This window comes from Bombus pascuorum, chromosome 1 (genome assembly GCF_905332965.1).
Source record: "Bombus pascuorum chromosome 1, iyBomPasc1.1, whole genome shotgun sequence".
NCBI lineage: Eukaryota > Metazoa > Arthropoda > Insecta > Hymenoptera > Apidae > Bombus > Bombus pascuorum.
In genome coordinates, this window is record NC_083488.1 from 21,731,708 (window position 1) to 21,756,916 (window position 25,209).

General features: G+C 37.6%; 2 protein-coding genes across 2 annotated transcripts; one reads left to right on the forward strand and one right to left on the reverse strand.

Annotated features, from left to right (window-relative positions):
• The first annotated feature begins 8,225 nt into the window (after window positions 1–8,225).
• Window positions 8,226–16,338, forward strand: LOC132916058 (homeobox protein goosecoid). The gene is made up of 3 exons (XM_060975803.1): window positions 8,226–9,523; window positions 10,933–11,222; window positions 15,913–16,338. Exons 1-3 carry the CDS (start codon window positions 9,034–9,036, stop codon window positions 16,126–16,128), a joined length of 996 nt encoding a protein of 331 aa, XP_060831786.1. The 5' UTR covers window positions 8,226–9,033; the 3' UTR covers window positions 16,129–16,338.
• A 1,681-nt stretch (window positions 16,339–18,019) lies between these two features.
• LOC132915448 (uncharacterized) lies at window positions 18,020–21,911 on the reverse strand. Its single transcript, XM_060975252.1, has 4 exons — window positions 21,607–21,911; window positions 21,306–21,531; window positions 20,499–21,031; window positions 18,020–20,009 (listed from the first exon to the last, which is right to left on the reverse strand). The coding sequence occupies exons 1-4, from the start codon at window positions 21,909–21,911 to the stop codon at window positions 18,020–18,022; spliced, it is 3,054 nt and encodes a 1,017-aa protein (XP_060831235.1).
• Between the last annotated feature and the right edge of the window lie 3,298 nt (window positions 21,912–25,209).

Here is a 25,209-nt window from a genome sequence, read left to right on the forward strand (position 1 = left end):
TGGTTCCGCGGTGAAAATACGACGGCGGTGGCCGCCGGCCGGCACAGCTACAATTTAAGCAGCCCCAACGTACTGTATATGTGCAGCTGTATGAGTACGTGTGTGTATGCGATCGTGTGCAACGCGTATCGAGTGCACGCGTGCTCGCCACGAGCGTCAAGGCGTGTATCGTGCCAGCATGTCCGTCCAATTATGGAAAATTAATTGGCGATCAGTGACTCGGGGCGATGGAAACATAGTTCAGCGTCGAATAAACTTCCTTTGTATTCCGATCAGCCTTTGACAGTAGTGTAATAATTAAAGTAATTAACGTACGAGCCAATAAATTCGCGATCGTCGCGCGTCGCAGCTTGCACACGCGCGAGCCGCCGCGCGCCTGCACGAACATCATAAACAAATTACGGCCGTGCGAACGCGCGGCTGTTCACAAGATGTAGTTTCTTTCCCTCTTCCTGACGAAAAGGAAGGGTAAGACTCGATGCAAGTTGGAGTTAAACGATGGGGTTAAAAGTGGAAACTTCTCGGGGAGTGGGAAAGAAAGAAACCCTTGGAAATGGGTATTAGAGTTCTTGAGTTTGTTTTTTACCAGACTCATTTAACAATTAACGAAATATTTCTCTGATTTTCATACACACATGATCGTTAACAGTAAGATATTATCAAAGGGTAGAAAAGATTGTTTTATTAAAGAAATTCAAATTGACTTTCATCAAATTCTCATTTTATGTCATTCCGAATGTAATGCAAAAATGATCTATTTAAACGAATACTTCGATACTAAAATTATTTATAATCGAGTTGATTTAATTTCCACATACAATTTCCTTATACGCTTACTTAAAGGTATTAATTAGTATTAAAGTATTAAATGCATATTTAAGTTCGATCATTAATTATGTTCAGCAAGATACGAATTTCCATGAACATCCAGTTTCGATAAATGGAAACAAAATTTTCCATTGTACGTTTCAAGCTTGCTGATTGTTCCAGCTTTATAAGCGTTTCTTTCAGTCAGTTTTCAAAGCGGCTATCTTCACCCACCAAGCGCAAATATTTACATCCTGTAACCAACTATATAAGCTAATCCGCGGAGATCTCTACGTCATTGTCACAGACTTTCCCGGTTAGATTATGATTCTTTCCGCTGCATTTGCGGCGTCTTTGACTACGGAGAACCGTTAGAATCGCGCGAGTATACGATTTTCCTGGCTAAGAACAATATTTGCGCTATACGTTAAGAGAAGCACGAGGTCTCTCTGGGTGTGCAGGTCGTCAACAGATATCCTGGAAGAAAACGTTGCACGATTATGGCATCTGAAAAATATTTGCGCTGACCCGCTAATGCACTCACACTTTACGGATTTCTTTGACCGGTTCTGCGAACGATGTACTTTATTGCGGCGTCGTTGTTTCCAAAATTTCTTTAATCTTTCTCTTTTTCATAGGACGTCTTATCAGTTGCGGTTTACCTCGCTGGAAGATAAATAGTCGGTACAAAAAAAAGAAAAAAGAAAAGAAAGAAACGTATGGAATATGTCTCGATGGCTGAAAAACGTTGAAACTTCGACAAACAGGTTCACGACACTGACCATTAACTACGAATTTATCGCTCGCAAAATACGAACCGCTCGTGCGATATCACCGTTAATTATATCGACAACGATCTCAGTTTGGCAATATGACGGTTCGTTCTTGTTATTTGTGACGCAATGTTCGTATATTATTATATGGATATGTATTTAGACGCAGATGAATGTTTGGTTGAATCAGTCGAAATAGATTTTAATGAGAGGGTGCCCTAAAATTGTAAGAAAAGCATATTATTTCTATTTCAAATTCTCGATAAGAGAAACTGAATTTTATATTCCAGTGGAATGACAGTTTTCAAATAACGTGTTTGAAAGCCATGTATTCCAATTCTTACGTTTTCATGACTCGTAGAAATATAACGAGCTTTTTATAACAATATGTGCAGAACGTTACTTTATCAGAACTAACGATTTCCAAAGCTCGATTTTACCTTGATTGTACGTGCACATTCAAATCTCCAGCAACAGCTCTAAAATCGATCGAATTACCGTTATGCTATGAATTAACAATTAATTTTTGTACAAAATCTATTTCTGAAGTTTTCCCACATTTCATAATCTTTAATTTTATTCCACAAATACGTAACATGCTTCATACAAAGATACGATTATTAGAATTAATTTACAATCGCTCTATATCTCCTATTTGAAATTATTCCACCCTAAATTATCCTCGTATCCTTGCAAACACAGTTGTTCCCAGAAATATATGAACCAATTTATTCGTTCCTAGAAATTCACCCCTTTCGTCAAATCCTGCAAAGGAACTAGACTTGACAAAATATGAAATAACCACTTTCACGGCTGATCAATACAAAAAAAAAAAAGGAACGTTCCTCTCCAAGATTCTTTACCTTCGTGACGTCTCTAGTATTTCATCTTACTATTCGATTCAAAAATTCCATACGGAGGATAATCGCAGGACTCATCGGTTTTCACTTCGATCCTTAAGCCTACCAGTCAGATCACCAGGTCCAACAAAGTTCTTGCACCAGACTTTGAGCATAGCACATTCTACGAAGCAGTAGAAAGGAAGATAGAGAGAAAAAGCTTCCTCTCTATACAGGGTGTCTCGGTAGTCATCGTACAATCGACAAGGAAGCGGTTCTACGTGAAAAAATAAATGAAAAATACGGAATGAAATTTTTTCATTCGACGCGGTTCTTCGTTATTTTTAGCGTGTGTGAACTTGACTAATTATCGATTGGGTATGAATAATCAACGATGAAGATAAACTTTTTCTGCTTAAGGTATTTGTAGCGCGACAATATCCCTCGAAAGCAAAACACGCTGAGACTCGGAAGTTATATTTTTTAATTATGTCTGAGATACCGTATTTAGGAAGAAATTTCTTGGCTGCCTGTACTTTCTATGCGCGTACGCTGTCAAATAATTCGGTAATAGCCATAATGGTAATTTCACGTTATAATATACGGCATTTTGAATGCTGCAATTACCGATATTACACGTCTCGCGTTACTTTTACCCGAAAACGTTCAGGTGAGTGGTAAATTTTTTTCTAAAAAGAGATTCTTCTGGCAATTTTACTTTGTAAGAATGGCTTCTCTGTAATTAATAAAAAGGCAATTTTTACAGCAACTTGTTGTTTAATACATATAATAATCCGTAAAACAAGTTGCGTTTTAAAATTTTCAACTTTCACTTGGTGAATATTTCCATTTCGACAAGACTTAGACTCTGTAACTCTGTCGATATTTCAAAGAAATCGTAAGAAAGTCGATTTACAAAAGAGTAATGTTTAAACGAGTTCTGGATAAATCTTAATTTTTTTATAAAAAAAAAGATTTATTCCATATTTCCAACGTGTTCTCTTCACGTAGAATCGTCTTTCTTGCCAATCGTAGATTTGACGATGATTGTCAGGACACCCCGTATAGAAGCAGCGAGTGTAGATGAGAATAACAAAGTGGACGAATAGCTTGGTACCAGCGGATAATTCGCAGGCTCAATTTCCGTTGGCTTTTGCTTGCCAGGTTTTTCTCTCTGCTCCATTATTTCCCCACCTAAAGAGGCAAGAAGGCGCCCAGTCAAGTGTAAGCTGAAGTAACGAGTACACGCGAAACGTTTATTTCAGGAGCTGGTCAGCTACAACAACTCAGCACCCCCCAGGTTGGGATCACGAAATCTCAACAGTGGGAAATGGCGGTGAGGATACGGAATGAAGAGAGAACATCCACTTAGCACGCCGCTTAGACGTGAAAACATCTGTATTGTCACTGTATTAACGTCAGGGCAGACTCGTCCATGACGATTACCATGGAAATTGTAATCTTTCGCGTGGAAGCGTCTCCCGTGGCGGAAACTTTTTAAAACCGAATCGGTAAGACGGAGAAGAAGAAATTCTTCGTTCTTTTATTCACCCTGGCTTCTATCTTCCCCAAATGATGGAATCACTGTAAATAAGAAACGAAGCCCATAGCTGTCGAAATTTGAGATTCAAAGACATAATGGCATAACGCAGGCTTCGCTCGAGATATACCACCGCTCAAAAGTTTAGAAATCAAACTTTTACGGTTTATGAAAGAAGACGGCAGAAGAGATAATGGGCTTTTCCTTTTCTTGCTGTGTCTAGTAAGTATATTAGAAGATTTTTGTCGAATCTTATTACTCGTACAGTCGAGTTAGTGTACACTATCGAATCACGAAATAAAAATGAAGAAATGATAGTAGGATAAGAAGCATAGTTTCTAATACAAACCTGATTTGGATTAGAAGAACAAAGGATTGTGTTATTACTATTTCGATGAAAGGGATGCAAATTAATGTATAATGATAATTTCAAATAAATATTGAATAATAATTAAAACGATTAAATTAATAATGTAATAAAAATACAAATCTTATCATTTTCCTGATAAATCTAATCGTTAGGTTGAACGATCTCGAAATTTTGAGCGGCAGTGCACGTTTACCAGATGCAAGCGGAAAAATTTGATAAGACAAATGCAAAAGATTAAATTCTGACGATTAGCGTAGATGATTTTTTAATTTTTCCATAAATGGTAATTCCAATATTTTAAACTTCGTATAAAAATCAAAAAAACATTAAATGAACGATTCGTCATATTACTTAAATTATTAAAGAATAATGTACAATTACTTTATATTTTAAAATGAGTTCGCGGCTTGACTATAGCATCTTGAAATCAACATTGAAATGAAACCAAGAGTAAATCTTGCCGTTTCCAAATTTCACATTTACAGAATAACATCGAGTAAAAAAACACAATTGAAACACAAATGATCCACGCTGCGTTCGATTCCCAGAAAATCTGGTCTTCTGGAAAAGAATCGATAATCCGGCAGGAAGGATAATCCTGATTCGCATAGGCAGGCATCAGCCATTGGTCCGCGCGGAGCTCGTATGTCGTCCGAATCGCATTCTAAACTCTCCAAATCCAACGTGTCCTCTCCTCCAAACCAACCCCGAATCGCAGTGCATTTGTCAGCCCATCATAAGAGACAACGTTTAGTATTCATTTGAACGAGTTTTCACACCTTCCTCTATTCTTAAAAGAAAAAGAACAAGAAGACAGCTTTCGACCATCCTCAGTTTCTCGCTTTGCCATCTTTCTACGGGCTGGAAGGCCAAAGTCGTCGAAACTGGTAAACTAAATCACTTTCTAAGCCATCGGTGGATGTTCGATTTGCATACGAATACCTGCACATCGAGTTAGATGAATCGAAACTGGCACTGGTGTATCTATTCGCCACGGTGCTAATGAAATTCACGACTCCGCCGAACAAAGGGATCGTCTTCACTGGAGCATCATAGACGCTGATATTTCACAGAGCGTATATCTCCTGGAAATCGAAACGATGTATTGGTAAACCGGTGAGTACACGGTGTACGAGACCATGAGATCCTACGTCCCATGGATCGGGCCACGATTAACGTACGGATTAGGATTAAGGTTGGCAGAGATTTCGCTGTGGACTTCGGGATTTAAGCGTGCACGCACGGGATTTTACTATACTACCTATGGGGGAAGAAGAGGTGGCCAAGGGGGATATACTCGACAATGTCCGGGGTACGTGCGCGAACCTATGAAAAACCTTTTCACGCTCGGTTCTCCACGTATCGTGTCACGATCCTCCCCACCGTACCGCTGCTGACAACAATAACGACGACAGTCAATGCACATTACAACGGTTTTATGTTATTAATACGGACGCATTGGGCGGGATTTGAATAATTGAACAGATCTGCCGGATCAACGATTTGCTAAAGGGAGAGATGGTCATGGTATATGCTTTCTAACATACGCGTATGAAAGGTATCGCGTATGTACTTGGCATTATGTGGGTAGTCGACGAGATTCTGTGATGCTCGGTACGAGGCAAATGGATGGCTTTCTGATGAAATTTTGCCCACGAATCGTACCTACAAATATGGTTAAATAATTCGTCATATTTCATGCTAGAAGAACAGTGGCTCGTTTTCTGTTAAAACTTTGATCGTATCGTCTTTACCAATGGCACGTGAGTTTCTGCAAGGGAGGACTCTTATTTAGCATGACAATTATATTTTATATATTTTCCATATATCTATGTAAATAGCCAATGAATTGAACTTTCTTTGTGACAAACTCATATATTTAGAGCTTCCACGAAGATTTAATATCTCTAAATTGATAATTTCCGAATGTTTAAAATATTTGTCATTTATGACGAGCGGAAAACAGATTGGTAATTCTACACCGTCCAAACACCTATTGAATATCTCAATATCGGTGCTTTAACACGTGTAAGTACCAATAATGAACGGAATTGTTAGTATTCTTGTTTCGTTTGTCTCGTTTAGTAATACTATCCGTAATTATTATGCGTTAGATGTTAAAGAATTTTAAAATTTATACAGGTTTAACGTTGTACTCTGTCACAGATGTATTACTAATGTATTACTAATTCAAATCTCGCATATTTCGTTGTTTATACAAATTAACGGACGAAAGCACGTTGGTCGCATCGAATTCCCTTCCGATAATTTGAGAGCTCGATGTAATCCTGCAATGTAAACATCAAAATCATAATATCCTCAAATCTGAACAATAGGTATTATGAAAAAATTGTTTCAGTTATACACGGTGTAGAACGGGCCAGCTAGCCAGTTTCAATCTGTGAATCAATCAAGCATGTACGCGCACGCTTCCGAGAAAATCTGCGTTTCATCCGATGCAATGCAAGCGATTCTATATCGCGAACGTGATACCCATAATACGCCAGTTATAATGCGTTATAACGTAGATTAAAAATGTTTTACTTATTTTCGTATTTCCCAATTTTAATTTACCAACCGATTGCATTTCATATATGGCGGCCTGAGACTCATAACGTCATAAATCAGCTCAATTATTTTTCGTATAACAGCGAACACTTTACGTTTATCTATTACAAGTAGACTATGTAGCGTATGTTTATTCACTTTTCGTGAAATTTGAGGATATAAAAATCTACAGAATGCGTATAACGTGCAAAAATGTGTAAAACATTCGAAGTAGAACATTCATCGTAATATTCAGTAGATGAAACAAATTTTCATTTAGGTTGCGTTTCTTTAGCTATTATGTTTATAAAAATGTATAAACATTAATAGTCGAATTATAAGTATACATCGTACGCTGGTAATTCACGAAAATGTCTGACGACAATAACGAGTACAAGTACGTTATAACGTTATAACGAGTAAAGTTACAACTTAATTAACTATGAGAGCAAAAAGGATGATACTCGTAAAAGTTGAGATGCGTGACTAAATTTCAATTCGCAAGACCTTGACTTGCACCACTATGATCATATCAGTCCGCCATATAAATATAATACTCGGATACGCTATACGAAAAGCCCGTTGATCTTCGTTAAAAGGTATCCGTACTTTGGCGAATACCGCGGCGGAATTCACGAACGATGAAGAGACAAGGTACAAAGAGGCACGAAACATCCGAACAGTAATCCCCGGTGGTTACGAATACCAGCGACGGGGGAAACGTGAAATTATTTTCAGAAACAATAGCCGAGCGAATTCGATCGGTACGGAGGACCTGGTTCGAACCCAAACACTTCCGGCAGCATGATTAATTCGCGAATACGATTCGCAATGTAAACTCGGAAAGCTCTGTAATACGCGAGACACGTCGTGATTATCCGTTGTAAATACGTTTCTTCCACCATTTCCACCGGTGTGAAAACCTCTCTTTTCTCCACCCAATGCACCGTCGAAGCCCCGACGCGCGTCGACGGGGTTGAAAGGGCATTCTGCCGGGCCGTCCGACGTTCCTTCCCCCACTTTTTCAACAACCACCCCTCAAATCATCGTACTGTCGTCAGGAGATCGCACCTCCGCCTGTATCCTCCGGGAAACCATCGTTTCGGTGCCACCGTTTGCGTTCGCGTCTCCTCTATGCTTCTTTCTCTGTCCAGCTTCCTGCTTCGAGCCTCCCCCGTTCATCCCTCTGCATCTCCGCGACATCACCGCCGTGTAGGGGATGTCGAGAGGCGGATGGGTGGTGGAAAAGTGGATGGAGCCTAGGGTGAGCCACGCCCCTGTTCCAGTGTCGGCAAAACTTCGCCTGGGTATATTCGAGGGTGTCGCTCTGTCCCTATGTCACTCACACGGGGGTGGCCACCCGTACCCATAGATGCCGACGAATCTAAGCGCACCCTCAGAGGTCAATGCGTACACGAAGCTAGACCAGTCGTCGGCATATCCCTTATCATCGGTGTCAGTCGCTGCACATCTGGGCTTCTCCACGCGCGTCGGATTGATTTCGTCCTCGTGGCCTCCCCGATCCGCCGGCAGGGCCTCGTTTTCGCGAACATATCCGCTCCACTTGGACCTTATTATTTTAACGTCGATTTGAATTATTTTATCCCTTCGTGAACAAACGATGAAGTGATCGACTCGATTTTAGTACAATAAGTAAAGAATTCGCTCGAGATTGTGGGAGATTTTTGGAAATCTAAGTGAATAGACGGAATAGAAGACAGTGAGTTTGGTGATTCTTTTGTGATGAGACAAAAGCGAATCTCGCAGGATCTTGTAATATCAAAGACTTGAATGTTTCTTACCGTACAAGCGATTTTTCACCGGTGTTCTTGATATGTGATTCTCCGTACGTATCCTAAATAACGAACGCTTAATCGTGAAGGCGCTACGTCACATCAATTAAAAGAAATTTTTCTACCGTTTGCAAACGTACTAAATTAAAGCTCAGTGTATATAAAATACGTATATCCGCGAATAAAGAATGTCCTTGTTCCCGTTGTAACGAAACTAATCCTCGTGATCGATTATTTTAAATCGATAACCATTAAACGTGGTCGAATTTTAAAATCAATAATCATCGAAATAATCTTCGAATAATTGTCAAGAATAAAGTAACAGTGAAAGAATTTCAATTCACAACGATAAGACTCCTGTAACATGGTAGAAAGTACCTATGCGAGTGATTCGCCCAGATCGCGTTCTCCGATGACGGAGCCGTCGAGTCCTCTTCAAGATGGTCCCGGAATATCCGGCTACGGTCATCGGTATCTCTACAATTATTCGCCAGAGAGCTTACAGCACAAGCTGAAGAACAACGACGAGCAGAATAATGTGACTGTAAGGCGACACGACATCGATGGACGAGACAGAACGTTTTCCAGGAGTCCATTGAGCTCCGACGAGGCGCGATTCAGACCACGCGAGGTTTCCAGACCGAGTTCCTCGGCAACTATGTCCTCTCCTACGTCCGCCTTCACCATCGAGAATATCTTAGCACCTAGACCTATCGGAAACATAACTCCCACCAGCACCAGCGGCCTCGGTTCCATTATTCAAAACCCGGAAGTCGTAGGATCGCCATCGAGGGCCATGCATCCTCTTCAACAACAGATCCATCATCTCGCGTTTACGTCCGCTGACTTGTTTGGTAAGTTCCTTTATTAAATTATTTTCGCTATGGAATATTTTCAATGGAATTATTGATTGAACTAAGCATGGAATAATTTCGATGAAATGATTTATTTCACAAAAATTGGGGAATAAGTTTGAAAGTTTTTGATATTAGATAATTCGTAATAGAGGAATATCCTTGATATTAGATTGTTATATGTAGGTATACATAAACGAAGATAAAACTTATGGTTCTTCTATGAATGCCGGTAATGATGAATGTTATGATTAGTGCACAGGAATTCGATGTTAAACGAATGAAGGAATAAAAGAATTTAAGAATTTTCCAATTAGGAAATCAGGGAATTACACGTTTTTCAATATGTAAAGCAATTATGGAATCCGTTAATACGTATTATAGGATTTTACTAACGGAGGAATCTAAGAATATACATGCATGAATATTATGGTATTATCCATTTGTAAGACTAGAATTGAATTCTATTCTAGAAACAGGTGTTTATATGTTTATGATATAACAGATTTTAACAATATCCAAACTTCAGAATTACAATTAATCATTGCAGAAAGCGATTTTACGTTTGTTTAAGAATTAGAGTGAATCATCGGAAAAAAACAATTCTTATCTACTGAATAATTCATCCGCCTGTTATTTTTAAAGAAACCAGCTTTACTGTTGAAATTCGAATATATCGCAATGAAACACCTACATGAAAGAGCGTGGCGTTAATTTGCAAATAGCTTGCCCCGCGGTTTCGCATATATTACGTCGAGGAAGGCGTCTCGTAGCGGAAAAATGAAAGAAGGCGTAAATCCTCGGGTGGGCCGACGCTTCTTGCAACGAAAATTTCCTTTATGCCCCCGAGGGCTTTAAGTATTTCACCCGCAAGAACCTCGCCGCAGATTGGGGATGCGCGAGCTGAAATCCGCAATCCGTTTCGATCACGCACGAACGATTTAGCTGCTTGCAATCCCGGTGCCGGAAGATTGAAAAACGAGAAGGAAAAAGTATGCAACCAGGCTCGTTGAGTGAAAGAAGAAGGAAGAAACAGAGAACGCGAGTAACGCCGGTTGAAAGCATAAATTCGCCCTTCGCACATTTTTATGCGGAGACGTCGCCTCTAAGCAGCTTTCTTCCAGATTTTAAACCAAAACATCCCTTGGGGCTGGGGTCTACGAGTATTTTTCGTTCCTTCGTCATGTAGTATAGGGCTGGAAACTCTTCAGAGGCATTAGTACAATTTTATAATCGTTGATTATGAACGTGTACTTTTCGCTTTCCGATTAATCTTCTTCTCTTAATTCCTAATTTAATATTTTCTTTCCCTTTTATGTTTTTTACAGATAGTATTTGGAGGAATTATTTTATAGAATTTGGATAGCGAAATTAATTTAATATCTGAAGATTCTTTTCTTTCGTTTCAGCCGCAGCATATCCTACTTTATATTCCGGCGGCTACGTGGCAGCAATGGCAGCTGCCGGCGTTTCGCTTCACGGTCAACCGGCCTTCTATCACGCAGCTCATCCCTATCAAATAAATCCAAACGCCGCGGCAGTAGGACCCATGGCAAAGAGGAAGCGTCGCCATAGGACGATATTCACGGAGGAACAGCTAGAACAACTGGAAGCCACCTTCGACAAGACACATTACCCTGACGTGATCTTGAGAGAACAGCTCGCGCTTCAGGTCGATCTCAAGGAAGAGAGAATCGAGGTGAGTTTTGAGAAAAGAAATCAGAAATTCTTCACGAATTTAGAAATTAAGAAGAAGAAGAAATTAAGAGAGATCATTACGCTCAAGATATCGGCAAACTGAATTATTGAATATTGGCGAATTGGGTGGTCTTTTTCTATTTAATAGATTACAGCTTAACCCTTCTAGTGACGAACAACGATACATCATTATTAGCAACATTTGCAAAGAGTGCCAACGACGATATATCGTTGCGTATGCGATGGCGCTTTACTATTCGCAACACGAAAGAACTTTATCTCAAAATAAATTTATAAAATTAAAACGTTATAAATGGTTGAATATTTCTGTAGAAGCCCTATGTGAGATGTTCCATAAATTGAAAAAATTATTTACGGCTTTAACTGTTTTTTATATTCCGCGATGGTTGATACCGAGACTGTGTATACGCTAGTGTCATAAGATAAAATTCGGCACGGGAGATTTGCTTGAGACTGTAATTAGGCTACTATTTTAGATAACACTGATATGAGATAATAATTAGATATTAGATAACACTGCTTAAAACAGAATATCTTATCTTAGGACAGAATCATCTTGCGTCGACAGGGCGAAAATAAAATGTTTGTACGAAGATCACAAACAAAGTTTGTACAATAATCTGTGTAATAAAGTATTACACGATGTATACGTCAGTAACCATCAATGTCAAGTAAATTATTTGTACAAATAATAAATAAATATTACACATTTTTAATAGTCCGATATATAAACTATAAATGTTTATAATAATATTAGAATGTTATTTTAGTAATGTTATACTAGCTCACTTGTTTTGGAGCAAGTAAATTTTGTTTTGATATAAGAAATTTTGTTACAAATAATTGAGAATGCAGAATTTATGCTTTATACTACGTGTTCTACATCGAACTATAGCTAAACGATGATTCTTCTTATTTGCAAATATTGTTTATAAAAGAGAACTGATTTTTTCATATTTCCCAATGATTTTGGATAAGTATTATTAGTATGATTTTAATCAAATATTGAAATATAATTGGCATTAACTTATTCTCCCTTTATTTCGTAATATGTGCCGTTTTGAATTTTTAAAATATCATTTTTTCTTTTTTTATGATTTTTTTCTCAAACCGTACCAAATTACATCAAATTGGTTCGGTATTTTTCGTTTAGGTACAATTCTTTCGGTCGGCACTAAAAGGGTTAAATAAGATGTTGTACTTGAAATTAAATGATTTTTTAAAGATTTGAAACAATATTAATAATAATTGATAATTTACTAATCAGTGAATCAAAATATAACTGACACGTGGTAAAATTAAACTCTGCCAACTACTTTCGCTACAAATAATAAAATGTCCTTAATAACACAGTTATCTTTCGCTTTTTCAATTTTCCTTACTATTTTCTGTTTTTTGTTTTTTTTTACATTTAACGGGGAAATTCGATAGCATCATGAGAATTTTACAACGAATGGTAATCGGTAGCAGCCTAAACCGACAAATTACTATCTTAAACCTGAGTGAATATTTTCGCCTGACAAACATTGACCATTCGGATTGTGGGCAAACTCTCCCTTGTACGCATAATTTGTACCGATGACAAAATGCCTCCACTTTCCGGTCTGGAAGTTCTCGATGGGCCCTGTTGTTTGTCGCCTTAATGCACCGACAACCATAACTCCATAATTCTTTAATGCGATCATTAAAATTATTTGCGACCGGTATTTATCGGTCGTCGTTTGACTCGGGCCAACAAGTTGCATGGTAGATTAAAAGCTTTGCCGATAATGTGTTTACTTCAATTATATATATGCCCTGCCATGCATGTGTCACACATACACGCATGCACAAGCATACAAAACGCGGAGAAGGGGCGCAGAATTTATAACACGTTGTATTTAACGTCGTAAAGATTTACAATGCTTGTAATCGTTAATTCGTCACGAGGTAACTTTATAATTAATCGAACGGATTTATTGTCCGCCGGCATTTCATCGAACAAATGTTTTTTTCCTTATTAATTAAACATCGCACATAGTGGTTCTCCAGCCTTGTTGCCGGTTTTCGAAATTAAAATCGGTTTTGTTCGGTCAATGGATGGATCGTGTATCGTCGACGAGGATGTTTCGAAGGATTTAGGACCGTGTCATTGAGACTGGATTGAAGGAACCCTTTTCTGCCGTGTTATTGTTGCTCTATTTAAGAGGAGGATCGTTGCTCACTTGCAGTTTGCTGCTTTTTGAAGATCGGACATCTTGAGAAGAAGAAATTAATACAAAAGTCTAAGAATATATAAAAATTAAATATAAGAATTTGTATTAAATTTTTGTATTAAATAATAAAAAAGTTTCTATAATTCTTAAATTATTACATGTATCACGAAAATATGATATATATATGAATAATCAAAGAAAATAAAATATTTTTTCTCGAAGAATATTAATGAACATTAAAAATAAAGATAAAAATCTTAATTGTTAAAAATAATAATTTTGTTTAAAACACCACTATGCTATTTCTTTAATTATTGCCTTTAATCTCAGCTGTCTTTAATTATTGTCTAATAATGGTTTTCAAGAAATAAATTTCTATTGAATAATTTCCTATCTAAATCTCTAAACACGAAAGTTTGCCTAACAAACTGCTAAAGATAAATTCGGCACGCAAGAATTATCGCGATCACACGATAATGGAACACGAGAGGAATCAAGGAATGTCTTTTATTCGTGGCGGTGCAATTTGTTCGAACAGTCGTACAATCCCAAAGTCATTCACACTTATCGTAGACCAACAGAGACCACCCGCGTCGTCGGCTTTACCAAAGGAAACCTCTTGTCTCGAGAGTCTTCGAAGACTTTGAAACAAGATATACCTGCAGCGCACCTGCCGCATCGAGGCAAGAGTTTCGATGTTTGTACAGAATTAGTAGAAAGACGACTTTCAAAATGAGAGAGAAAAACGAAGGCGGGGGAAACGAAGGAGAACGGGGAAATAAAGGAATGACTTGAAACAGCTCGAGAGAACGAAGGGCCTAAAGCACTACGCTGTGTCCTCTTTCTGTTTGGAAAGAAGCACGACTGTTTACCCGTGCGACGGTCTTTTCCTATCTTCGTGATTGCATCAACAAAATGCAGAAACACGAACGACGGACATGTTATAAAAGCAGACACGTAAAAGCGCCGATACCTAAGTATTCGTGTAAAGTCGAGTGAAATTTGAAATTCGATGGATAATCTCAGATTGAAATTTTATCGATGCGTCGACTGATAAAAACTACCGTGTATTTAGATCGTGGTATTGAGGAAAATTTAACAAGTTGATACACGCACATACAGAGAAAGAATGTTTTGCATAAATAAATATCGCGAAATATCGAAGGGAAATACGTTTGAAACGGATAGAATACTGAGGTGTGTGATTATTGTATAATTCAACGGCTAAGAGCCAGGATCAATGCGATATTGGAAACGATGAAGCATCCTATCGCTAACAAACGAGAGAAAGAGAGAGAGAGAGAGAGGGGGGGGAGGTCGATTGTTGGGCGTTTCGTTTAAATCGAGTCAGACAAGCGTGATGAACAAATGCTGATTTCGAATGTGGGATGAAGCCTTTTGATCTTCGATGGCTCCCTTGCCTCGTTAAGAGTCTTCTCGACGAGATACGCTGACTCGCAGGTGAACGAGGTTATCAATTAAACGTACTACCTGCCATGGGTTGAAATTGAGGTCTGTTTAGTAATTTTACGATACAGTGGTAGCGAATATACCGGGGAATGAACGAAACGCTTCGACTGGAATGTAATTATAGTAATCAATCGACGAATGCTAATATATCGTACAAAATAATTAGAGGATTTAAACTATTTAAACAAGGCGATTATATAACACCCTCTTTTTCAAAAATCTATAGGTGCACATACTATCTCAACAGGAACTTTATAATAAATGTACTGTTAAAAGAAAAACTATTTTGTTACGTTAAATTATTTAATTCATTTTTTCCCGGAGAATCCATCGTCATTTTGCGATAGTATTGATATATCGTTAACTAAACATCAATTGAGCAATCAACCAATTTCTTGTGTTAGATTTAGATTTTTGTGTTAGATTTAGATTGTGTTAGATTAGATTTTTCCTTACGGTTTCATTACAGTAAGTCATTGTCAGATTATTATATATTTTCAAACATAAATATTTTACTAAAATTTATTATTACATAGCTGTAGCTTTCGAATATTAAAAGTCATAATTATTTAACATCATCATTAATACTTGCAATACTGCTTCTTTACAATCTACGTTTAAACAATTCAGAAAATTAATTTATGTAATAATCGCCACAAAACATCCACCTACCCTATTGCAATTTACCAGTGAATATCGTAATTGATCTTAATACACAGAAAATGCGCTATATTTCAAGAATGGTCTCTATCGATGAAATACGAAATATCAAATATTTTCAGCTATCATAAAACAATCATTAACAATAAAAAAAGATGTAACCTCATCTCCTAAAGAAAGAAATTGAAAAGGAAGGAAGTATTTAAACCTTGCACGCCTCGATTCCATTTCAAGCGCTTTCATAACGCAAGGAAACATCGTTTTCCCTGTCTGAGAACTCGTAGAAAATAAACGCGGCCGGCTAGGGCACGATGAGCCACCCTCATCAAACATTTCCTATTCCAGGTGTGGTTCAAGAACCGACGTGCCAAGTGGCGTAAACAGAAACGGGAAGAACAGGAACGTATGCGGAAACTTCAACTGGAGCAACGTCAGCGTGCCGATGACAACGTTCCAACGCCTGCGGTCAAAGTAGCCGAACATTTGACGTTGACCAGACAGCAACAGCAACAGCAACAACACGAACAGGACACCGACAGCTCGGATCTCGAAGTGGCGTAGTCAAAATATCGATTGTAAAACTTTTTTTTCCTATTTCTTTTCGTTTCCCTTTCTCTTTTTATTTCGCCGACGGTCGAAAAGATTCGAAACATACAGGTTCTTCCTGCCGACCCCTGTACAAGGGACACGTGTAAATACCGAATTAGGATGTAAATATGTTTGTACATATAGCCTATCGATGTGTATAATAGGTAGTGAAATAAATTATTGATTCAAAAAAGTCACGAAAGTCAGATGGGATTTTATTTTCGCTTGCGTGGTTGTTCTTGCTTTGGAAAGTAAGATTTTTAGAGAGCTTGTAATGAGAATAACACGATACGAAAAGGTATCGATGATCGAAGAATGAAGGAAGAATATGATTTAAGAGAATGCTATCTCGTAATGGAACCAATTTCCATGAGAATTGAAACATTAGAATTGATTCAGGATACGAACAAGATTTAAAAGTAAGATCAAGAAAATCATTAAGATACGAAAGTCCTTGGAAAATCAAAAAGAATATCGGTGTCTGAAAAAATTCAATGCCAAAGAAATACTTCCAGTAAAGTCTATTGTAAAAAGAATATTTTAGAAACAAAGTAGATTGTCAGTGGATATAGAAGCTTCTAAAATTTGGAAAAATCATGAAGAATCTTAATCAATAATCAAAAACTTATACCATAAAAATAATATCTTATAAACGAGATAGATTATCAAAAACCTTTAACGACTAATGTCCATTTTACACACGATGACTTAATGTCCATCTTAAAATTATCAATTTACTTTGTTTCCTTTTTTTTTTTTGTGCATAAGTTTTACAAATAACACTACTTTCGAAACCGATTAAACGACGGTGGAAAATTAGATTCTTTAAAGAAGTAATCCCTGCTTCTTCATTCCGTGATCAGTTACGCAAGAATGTGTCCAGCACGTTACACTATGGATCAGTGATTAAAATTGCTGAGTAGTTTCCCTGGCGTTGTAGTTGGAATTTAGTTCTACGTGCCTTGACGATTATATTATTAGTATTGTGCGATAGAAGTGAAACAGCAGTTAGCCCTGTGCGGTGGTAGCGCCGTTTCCTGGACACAGTAAGTTTCGCCGCTAGAGGAAAGTTCCATCCAAGTTCGGGGTAAGTACATAAATCCCGAGGGCGACCAAGAACTAAGACGTTCTCTTGCGGTACAACTTTAATAGGTTCCGCGCCGTTGCTACACTGAGACGTAAAGACGATCGACTTAAGCACAGTTTCTTTTATTTTCACTCTTCTGTTCGAAAGATTCTCACCCTTTCTCTCTTCCTTTTATTCGAAACCGACGAATCTTTTCCTTTTCTCTCTTGGTAATTTCGATATGATCGAGTGCTTAGCTAATCCTCCCGCCAATATTGCAGATTTTTTATATCTTCTAATTTACAGTATAGATAAAATGATTTGGTTAGAAAGTTTCGATAGTTAACAAATATTAGATGGAATAGAGTAGATTTATTTTGATATAAATAAAGATACTAAATTACAATGAGATACTTAAATACAAGCTGAATAAAACTTGGCAATATTTTTTGAAGTACATCTTTTCGTTACAGTTCACTATGATAGCAGAACGATTGAGGATTTGATTTATCATGATTTATCATTCAATTAGTAAATACATAAAATTACTAATTTATAAAAATTCCATTTGACATATTCACAACATATGATAATCCCTTTATTAATCTTCTCAAATGAAGATTACATAAATACAATAATTTCAATGAAACTAAAAAACTTTATCGAAATAAGTCACATTCTAAGGACTAAAAAGAGACTAAAAAATACTAAAGTAGAGTTCGAACTAGACTGCATGTAGGTATTCGATATAAACAATTTAAATTTCACAGCAAGAGGAATTAAACAAGAATCTAACGATCATTCTCCACCTTTACAGCACAATTTATCGATAGTTCGTGCGGTTTCCGCTCTCTTATGCTTCCACTTTTTCATCTGTTTTTTCTTCTCCTCGTCGTACGGGCATTCCACTTTGGTACCTCTTTTAGCTCTATCCTTTTTCTCAGTTCTTCCAACAGGAAACACAGAAGGACCTACATCGACGACCTTCAATATTTCGATAGGGTTCAGAGCAAACTGACTGCATTCTGGTGAACCGATCGTCAACACTAGAACCGTGATGAATTTCAAAAAATACGTGGCTCTTAACAGATAAACTGCTCCCTCTCCGTACGAAAACAACGGCGGACCCAAAGAGTTAACGTCACACATATAATAAGCGCCACAAAATTTAAACACACCTAAACAGGAGCTTTCGCACGTTAAAATACCAAATTTATACTTGAGGAACATCTGTTCTAAAGATTGCCATAAATACTTGCCAGATTTCGCGTACAATCTACCACAAATTGCTGGCAGAACCTTTGCTTCGAACATCGTCTCGCCGATTTTAAAATGACTCATCAAATACCTGTTCCAACAATTCACGTGACTATATTCATTTTTCGTGGATTTAAATTCTGCTTCTAATTTACTATGCGTGTAATATCTGTCTCCGCACATAACAATCACATCCAGTGTCTTCGAACTCCAATATTCAGGCGCCATAATTCTTGTCATACCAGCGCAAACCACGTAACAAGCGTACGTTTGCATCCCGCGGTTTTCTCTCTCGAACATACCATCCGTGATATGAATCTCTCCCCATAAAGAAAATAATTTGTTTGATTCTTCTACGACGTATTGATGCCAGCGCATCTTCCCTAAGCCGAGTTCCTTACTGCCTTTTTTCTTCTGAGGAACAGCCAGTGATTTTGTCCAAGTGATTTTGTACAGTTTCAACCATGTTGGTTTTTCGATCGATTCCTTGAGGTCACCTTCCTCTTGTTCGATCGCGCATGGGTCCCTCATGTCTAGGGGATCGAAAGGACAATCGTCGATGGTCTTCTTCTTCACGTAGCGCTTAGGTGGCTTTGGTGCACCTCGTTGAAGTAATTTAAGATTGTGAATCTGGCAGCAGAGATAGGACACGTGGAAAATTTGGATCGTGAAGAATTTTTCTTCTGTCTCTTCCTCGAGTGTTTCTGGTTGCTGTGCAGCGCCTGCTTCCTTCAAATAGCTTATTCCTGATGGCTGTGTACGAACCGATTCGTTCGGACCACTTGCTTGCTGTTCAACATTGGGTTCTTCCGAAACGCCCGATTCTGTTGCAGTTTCTGCCTGTTCCATAGTTAGTAATGGTTCCGCAGTTTCAAGATCTTCTGCAGCTACTGGTTGCTCCATAGACATTGCAGCTGTATCGGTTTCTGGTTTCTTTTCTAGTTCCTCCTTGCTGAGTTTTGGAGTAGTGTAAACGTAAGCTCTTAGTAGAAGAATCATCAGATGCCTTGTAAGAGATTCTTTAGAGCAAAACTTCAAGATGCAAGCATATCCGTTATCGTCCCAATAGCCGAATTCGTCGCATCGATATGGATTGTACAGGTACCAGAATAGATTGTCTTTCCAAAATGCTACGGAGAATCGGGTGGTGCGGAATATACAGTTACGATAACGTACTTTAAGTTTGTCGAACCACTCCTGGACTCTCTTGATGCCTCTGTGAACTGGCGCTATTTGTTCATCGGTTATTTTCTCGGAACCGATTTCCAGTTTAACGTTCATCAGCTCCTTTCGTTCCAGGATCATTTTTCGTCGCATGTTCCTTTCCTCGTAATCCCATGGAATATCAGTGACGATTGGGACGTCGTTTAATTCTTGAATCAATCTTACTTCGATACTGTATTTGTAGTTGTACACAACGATGTCGTCTAGCCTTTGCTTGTCCTTGATATTGATCATACCCATGTGGGTGTAGAGCAACCACGCGTGATCGTACACATAATCGATGTTCGCGCTCCAGGCATACTTGTATCTTATAGAAATACATCAATTCATTACATTCTATAGAGGGATAATTTATAATTTACGCGATTTTATGCGTGAAAGATTAAAGGTACAATACTATACGAAACAGTTCTACTGTATAATATTTCTCTTGTCGTAGAAATACCTCCGATTACTCTATGTAAACTTCATATTACGAATCTTTTATCAACGATGGATAAAATATTCGCACAGAACTTTCCAATTTCCTTGCGACGCAATTGCGATCTCTGGTTCATCCAATAAAAATAAAAAGGAAAAAGAAATCTTTAAACCTCTAATTATTCCAAATACAATTTACATTACTAATCTTCTATCAAAAATTAATCAGACATTCACACAGATCTTTTCAATCTTTTTATAATACAATTGTAATCTGCGATTCATCCAATAAGAAAGAAAATAAAAAATCCTAAATCTCAAAAGTGCAAATTCTCCAAAAACTTTAAGTTTTATGAGATATGTGTTCAACAGATACCTCAGTTGTGTCTTAGCTAGAAGAGCAACGATCGCCTGATAAAAACAGAACTTCCACGTCCTTTTGCGCGCTCGTAGAACTCCCAATTCTGGCAAATGCATACCCTTTAACCCTCGAAGACATACATCTGCGTAGATTCTGGTTCCCCGAGCTTTCGAGGGTAACTCGAAAATGATGTAATCACCGTCTACTAAACCGTGCTGTTCACCAGCAGCACGATCGACTAGCATCTCCTTGGTTGATAGAGGACAAGATTGCGGGATTCGAGCATGACCTAGTTCCTTACGATCGGAATAATCGTTGTTCGGATCTTGAAAACCATCGCGTACATAGTCCGGATCACAGGGAAACAGATCTTTTCGTTTCATTCGCTTCTGCCTTCGTCTCTCCAGCAATTCTTTTGCCATGTCTCTCGTCGTGCACGGCCACATTCCTGGCCATCTATCGTCATCGGTCTTTGATATCTGTGGCTCTACCGCTGTATCCGATTTGGAGAGGTGCACCTGATGAAGTACTCGTGATTGAGGATCTTTCTATATTGGAATATTTCTATATAATTTATTTTTAGTTATTCGTTATTTTGGAATTGTTATACATATGCAAACGAAATGTAATTTTAAATAAAAATTCAATATACAATACCAAATTTAAACATGAGTGATATAATTGCCTGGAGCAGGATCACTGTAATTGCTTTTCATCCAAAAAGATCATTACTAATTATCGTTGACAAATTATTATGCCCAATTTGTCTCAAATATCTCTATGTAATCCATGTTACAAATTACACTTCGATTATTTACTAACAGGTATGTTTGTACGCATGTTCTTCCAGATTCGTATCATCTTCGATCGATCTAATTTGTCAGGCAATTTCGATTGATCCTTCAGCTGGAAAACGTTAAGTGGTAAACACTTGTAATGGGTGGGCAGATCTTCCGACGATTGAACACGAGGAAATTTTCTAAGATCAGCAGGCTTTCTATGTTTAAAAATATCATCCTCCTCTCGTTGCTTGTAGTCTTCTACGAATCTGAGAAAATTGTGAAACTGGTCACATGAAAAATTAATCATATAACAAATACGTGGCTGTTTCAGCATTTCTTACGTTTTCATGTAAAGTTGCCAAAGCGGCATGTCGCATTTCCATTTTTCTCTCATACATCGTTCCATCCAATTTTTCAATTTCTTCCTCCCGTGTTTCTTTCCAATCTTTCTGGATGCATCTTCATATCCTACGACACCTTCATCCTCTGCTTCCTTTATTGTTTCTTCTTCGGTTACAGTTTCTTCGTCTTTTCCTTCCCGCTCTGTATCTTCTGTACCCTCTGTATCCTCCGTAACCTCCATGTCTGTAGTGTCATCGAGGTATTCGGTCGTAGTATCTTCATCGGTTGCTTCAATCTCGGCCATTTTCCCTCGATTTCTTCTTATTTATTTCTCTATCGATGAATTATTAACTCTTGCACTTTAACTTCCCAACTCTTGCACCTTTTAATTTTGCACTTGACAATTTAACACGATTTTACCGAATTTGTAGATATTGTATCTCAAGCAAATTAAGTCAACTCATTTTTAACTAGGGTTAATATCAGGATAATATTTCACGATAATTTAGTTTGTAAGATTAAACGATCATTCTGAAGCTCTTTTTATATCATTTTTTACATCTTTGTTTAACCATGATTCGATAGAAAATTTTGATATAACCTGACAAGTGATAAGCGGCATCGACTATACACGTGACATACGTTTTTCTCGTGGAATTTGAATTTGTCATCGAAAAGTATTTTCGATGCGAAAAATTGAAAAATAATTTTGTTCTATATGTCAATCGATTCGACACGGATGGACATGCAAGCGGAGACGAAAATAGGAAGAGGGAAAAACACTGTAATAAAAATGCTTTATTGTCTCTCTTGCGTTCTGCGAGTCTATTTAATAACGAAGGAATTGCGTCGCGCTTAAACATTTTTTTCCCGCTTAAATATACTTCCCGAAATATGAATAGCTATTTGGGAACGTCGGAGCCAACCGGAGAAGCTGAATAAATGCAGCTTCTCAAAAGGGCTGACGAAAGATTTAAAGTGTTCCGTTCTGTGATTTTGTAATTATTTTCCTCCGTAGTAGACGAAACCTTAAAACGGCAAGCAATCTCAGCGCGCGAAGCCAGACCGTGACACAAAATTTTCAAAGTGTTTATAAAATTACGCCGGCACACGATGGAAATAACGTGAAACCTTACTTTTCGGGTAATATTCTGATCATTATTTAAGAGCCCTGCTCATGCATTGACCACAAATAATTCTTGTTGCAAACGTTTCGAAACATATTTCCGTCATTTAAAGAAAAACATTTATACTTTAAAATGTATGTGAATAGATATACACTTCCGCTTACAAGTAACAATTAATAATTAGAAGCAAAAGTTACTACCGTTTCGTGACATCAACGAGCTATAAATTTACATTGCCCGTTAAAAAAGTAACAATAATATATTTTATTATTTACCAAATACGCTACTACATAAACATATTTACAAAGAAGTGTGAACTAATTAATCTTTGCAAATATTACGATATAATATAATATATTTTTAATATGAATATAATTGACTATATTAACAAAGCAGGAAATTTCTATCTAAACGAATTATTGATGAATGATGAAATTAACTTGCCTCTTTCTAGTGGAAAAACGAAAATAATATAAAATATCAAACAAGGTTATTTACAATATAACAAAATTTAATAAGTTGCAATCGAACCAATCGAATCAATTTACGGAATTTAGTAAAAGATTTGCGACAAAATCAAAATATTTTATTTCTAAGCAAAGAATAAAATAATCATAACTACATAAGAATTATCAATAGAATTACTGAAAATATTTCTCTGGCTAAATGACACGTATATACAGAGCGTCGAAATGGAGTGGTCTTCTCGAACTTTAAGTGCAGCTAGATATATTCTTTAACGGCTATCTATCTATCGAGATAACGAAAATGGAGCAGAGTGTCGTTTGCTCGATTTTTCTAGTAAAACGAGAAGAAGAGGTTCGAACGGGTCCACCGATGTATCCCGTGGGAATGCGAACAGCAGTCGAAGTCAAAGTGAATTTGAAGCTGAAATCGGCCTGATCCCCGCAAGGTTCCACAGTGGAGCGAAGTTTCGCCGAGCAAATCAAAGATCAAGATAACTCGGTCGCTGAAATTTTAATGAACCGAGCTCGCGCACAGTTCCATCGAGAAAAGGTGGATCGATCGGTTGAATACAGCTAAATCTCGAAAGCTGGTTGAAATGAATTATTATCCCACGAGAAGACGTGGCCACGCAGTAGGTATGAATTACCTGCGAATCAAGATAACACGAGGGAAAAAGGAACTTGGATCGAATGTTTCCGATGTCGACGTAGATTTCAATAACATCGGTATTTAAATTACTTTCGAAACACGATATTAACGCGTACTTATTCTACAGGTTTCCCCTACATTTGCATATTAATATTATTTGTTCCCCAATTAATAATTGCTTTCCAGAAGCACCAACTTTACTGTTCCATATACAGGGTGTGACAGAACTGTAGAAACAGACTTAATTAAATAGTAAGATTGCCGGAGTAAAGGGTAAATAAAAGAGAAAGAGAGAGAGAGAGTTAATTATTCCATACATACAAACATCTTGTTATAAACAGTCGTAATAAAGAATTTCGTGATATCATTACTTCGAGGTAGAATTTAAGTAAAAGGTTGGATATATCTTATTTGTGTGTCCCTTCCACCATTTTGTTGTGACGCTGAAGCTGTATATGTTCAAATTAATTAGTGAAATTTGCTTTTCAATATCCGGTTGTCAAATGTCGCTGTTTATCACAAATCAAATCAAGAATTTTTTAACTGAATTTCGACAAAATTACCTAATTACTACTTTGCACAATCTTCCATTATAAATTGCCCATTTAAAATTTCGGTTACATTAACAAAATCTGATCCATGAACTCACATATATTAATAAATTTTAGATATTTATGCAATTTCATATTTTCAAGATTTGTTCTACTCGCTGAACACTATATCGAGCGTTTTATTTTGGATTTATATATTTTTTGAATATTACATATACTATGCATCTCTGCGTCCATAAAATCTCACATAAATGCATAAAAATTCGCAGTCTATTAATAAACCATACATCATTATATATCGCAAATATACATAAATAGCAAAAGTAGGAAGGAATTGAAGATCACAATGGCAGAACCGAAGGCGTATCCATTAAATCCAACGATTGGACCGTACATATCCGGTCCGGAAAGATTCATGAAGAGCAAAGAGGAGAGAAGAAGCGGATTGCCGCGTATATATGTACGTGCATGTATACGAAAGAGGGGCGTGGAGGGAGAATGCAGAATAAACAGTGCATTATATGCAATAACGCACAAAACGCCCCTACGGCTGTACAGCCATCTCCTTCGAAAGTTCCCGTACGGGAACGCGCACACGACCAATCCAATTAATTTTATTTTAATTACTGCATCGTCGAGCACACGCCGATTGTTATTGTTTCGGCGGCGACGAATCGACTGACGGTTCGTTATTTTCCCGCTGACAATTTCTGTCTGTTCTCACCGCGACAAGAGGAACGGTCACTCGAATGGGAACCAAATTTTTTTAAAGTGTCCATAGACACTTCATTCATGAACCACAGATATA

Coding starts and splice junctions, on each gene's coding strand:
- LOC132915448 (XM_060975252.1), bottom strand. CDS start 21,911: ATGGCCGAGATTGAAGCAACCGATGAAGATACTACGACCGAATACCTC. Junction 21,032..21,305: donor ACATGCGTACAAACATACCT/GTTAGTAAATAA, acceptor ATTCCAATATAG/AAAGATCCTCAATCACGAGT. Junction 20,010..20,498: donor CTAGCTAAGACACAACTGAG/GTATCTGTTGAA, acceptor TATTTCTATAAG/ATACAAGTATGCCTGGAGCG.
- LOC132916058 (XM_060975803.1), top strand. CDS start 9,034: ATGGTAGAAAGTACCTATGCGAGTGATTCGCCCAGATCGCGTTCTCCG. Junction 9,524..10,932: donor TACGTCCGCTGACTTGTTTG/GTAAGTTCCTTT, acceptor CTTTCGTTTCAG/CCGCAGCATATCCTACTTTA. Junction 11,223..15,912: donor TCAAGGAAGAGAGAATCGAG/GTGAGTTTTGAG, acceptor TTCCTATTCCAG/GTGTGGTTCAAGAACCGACG.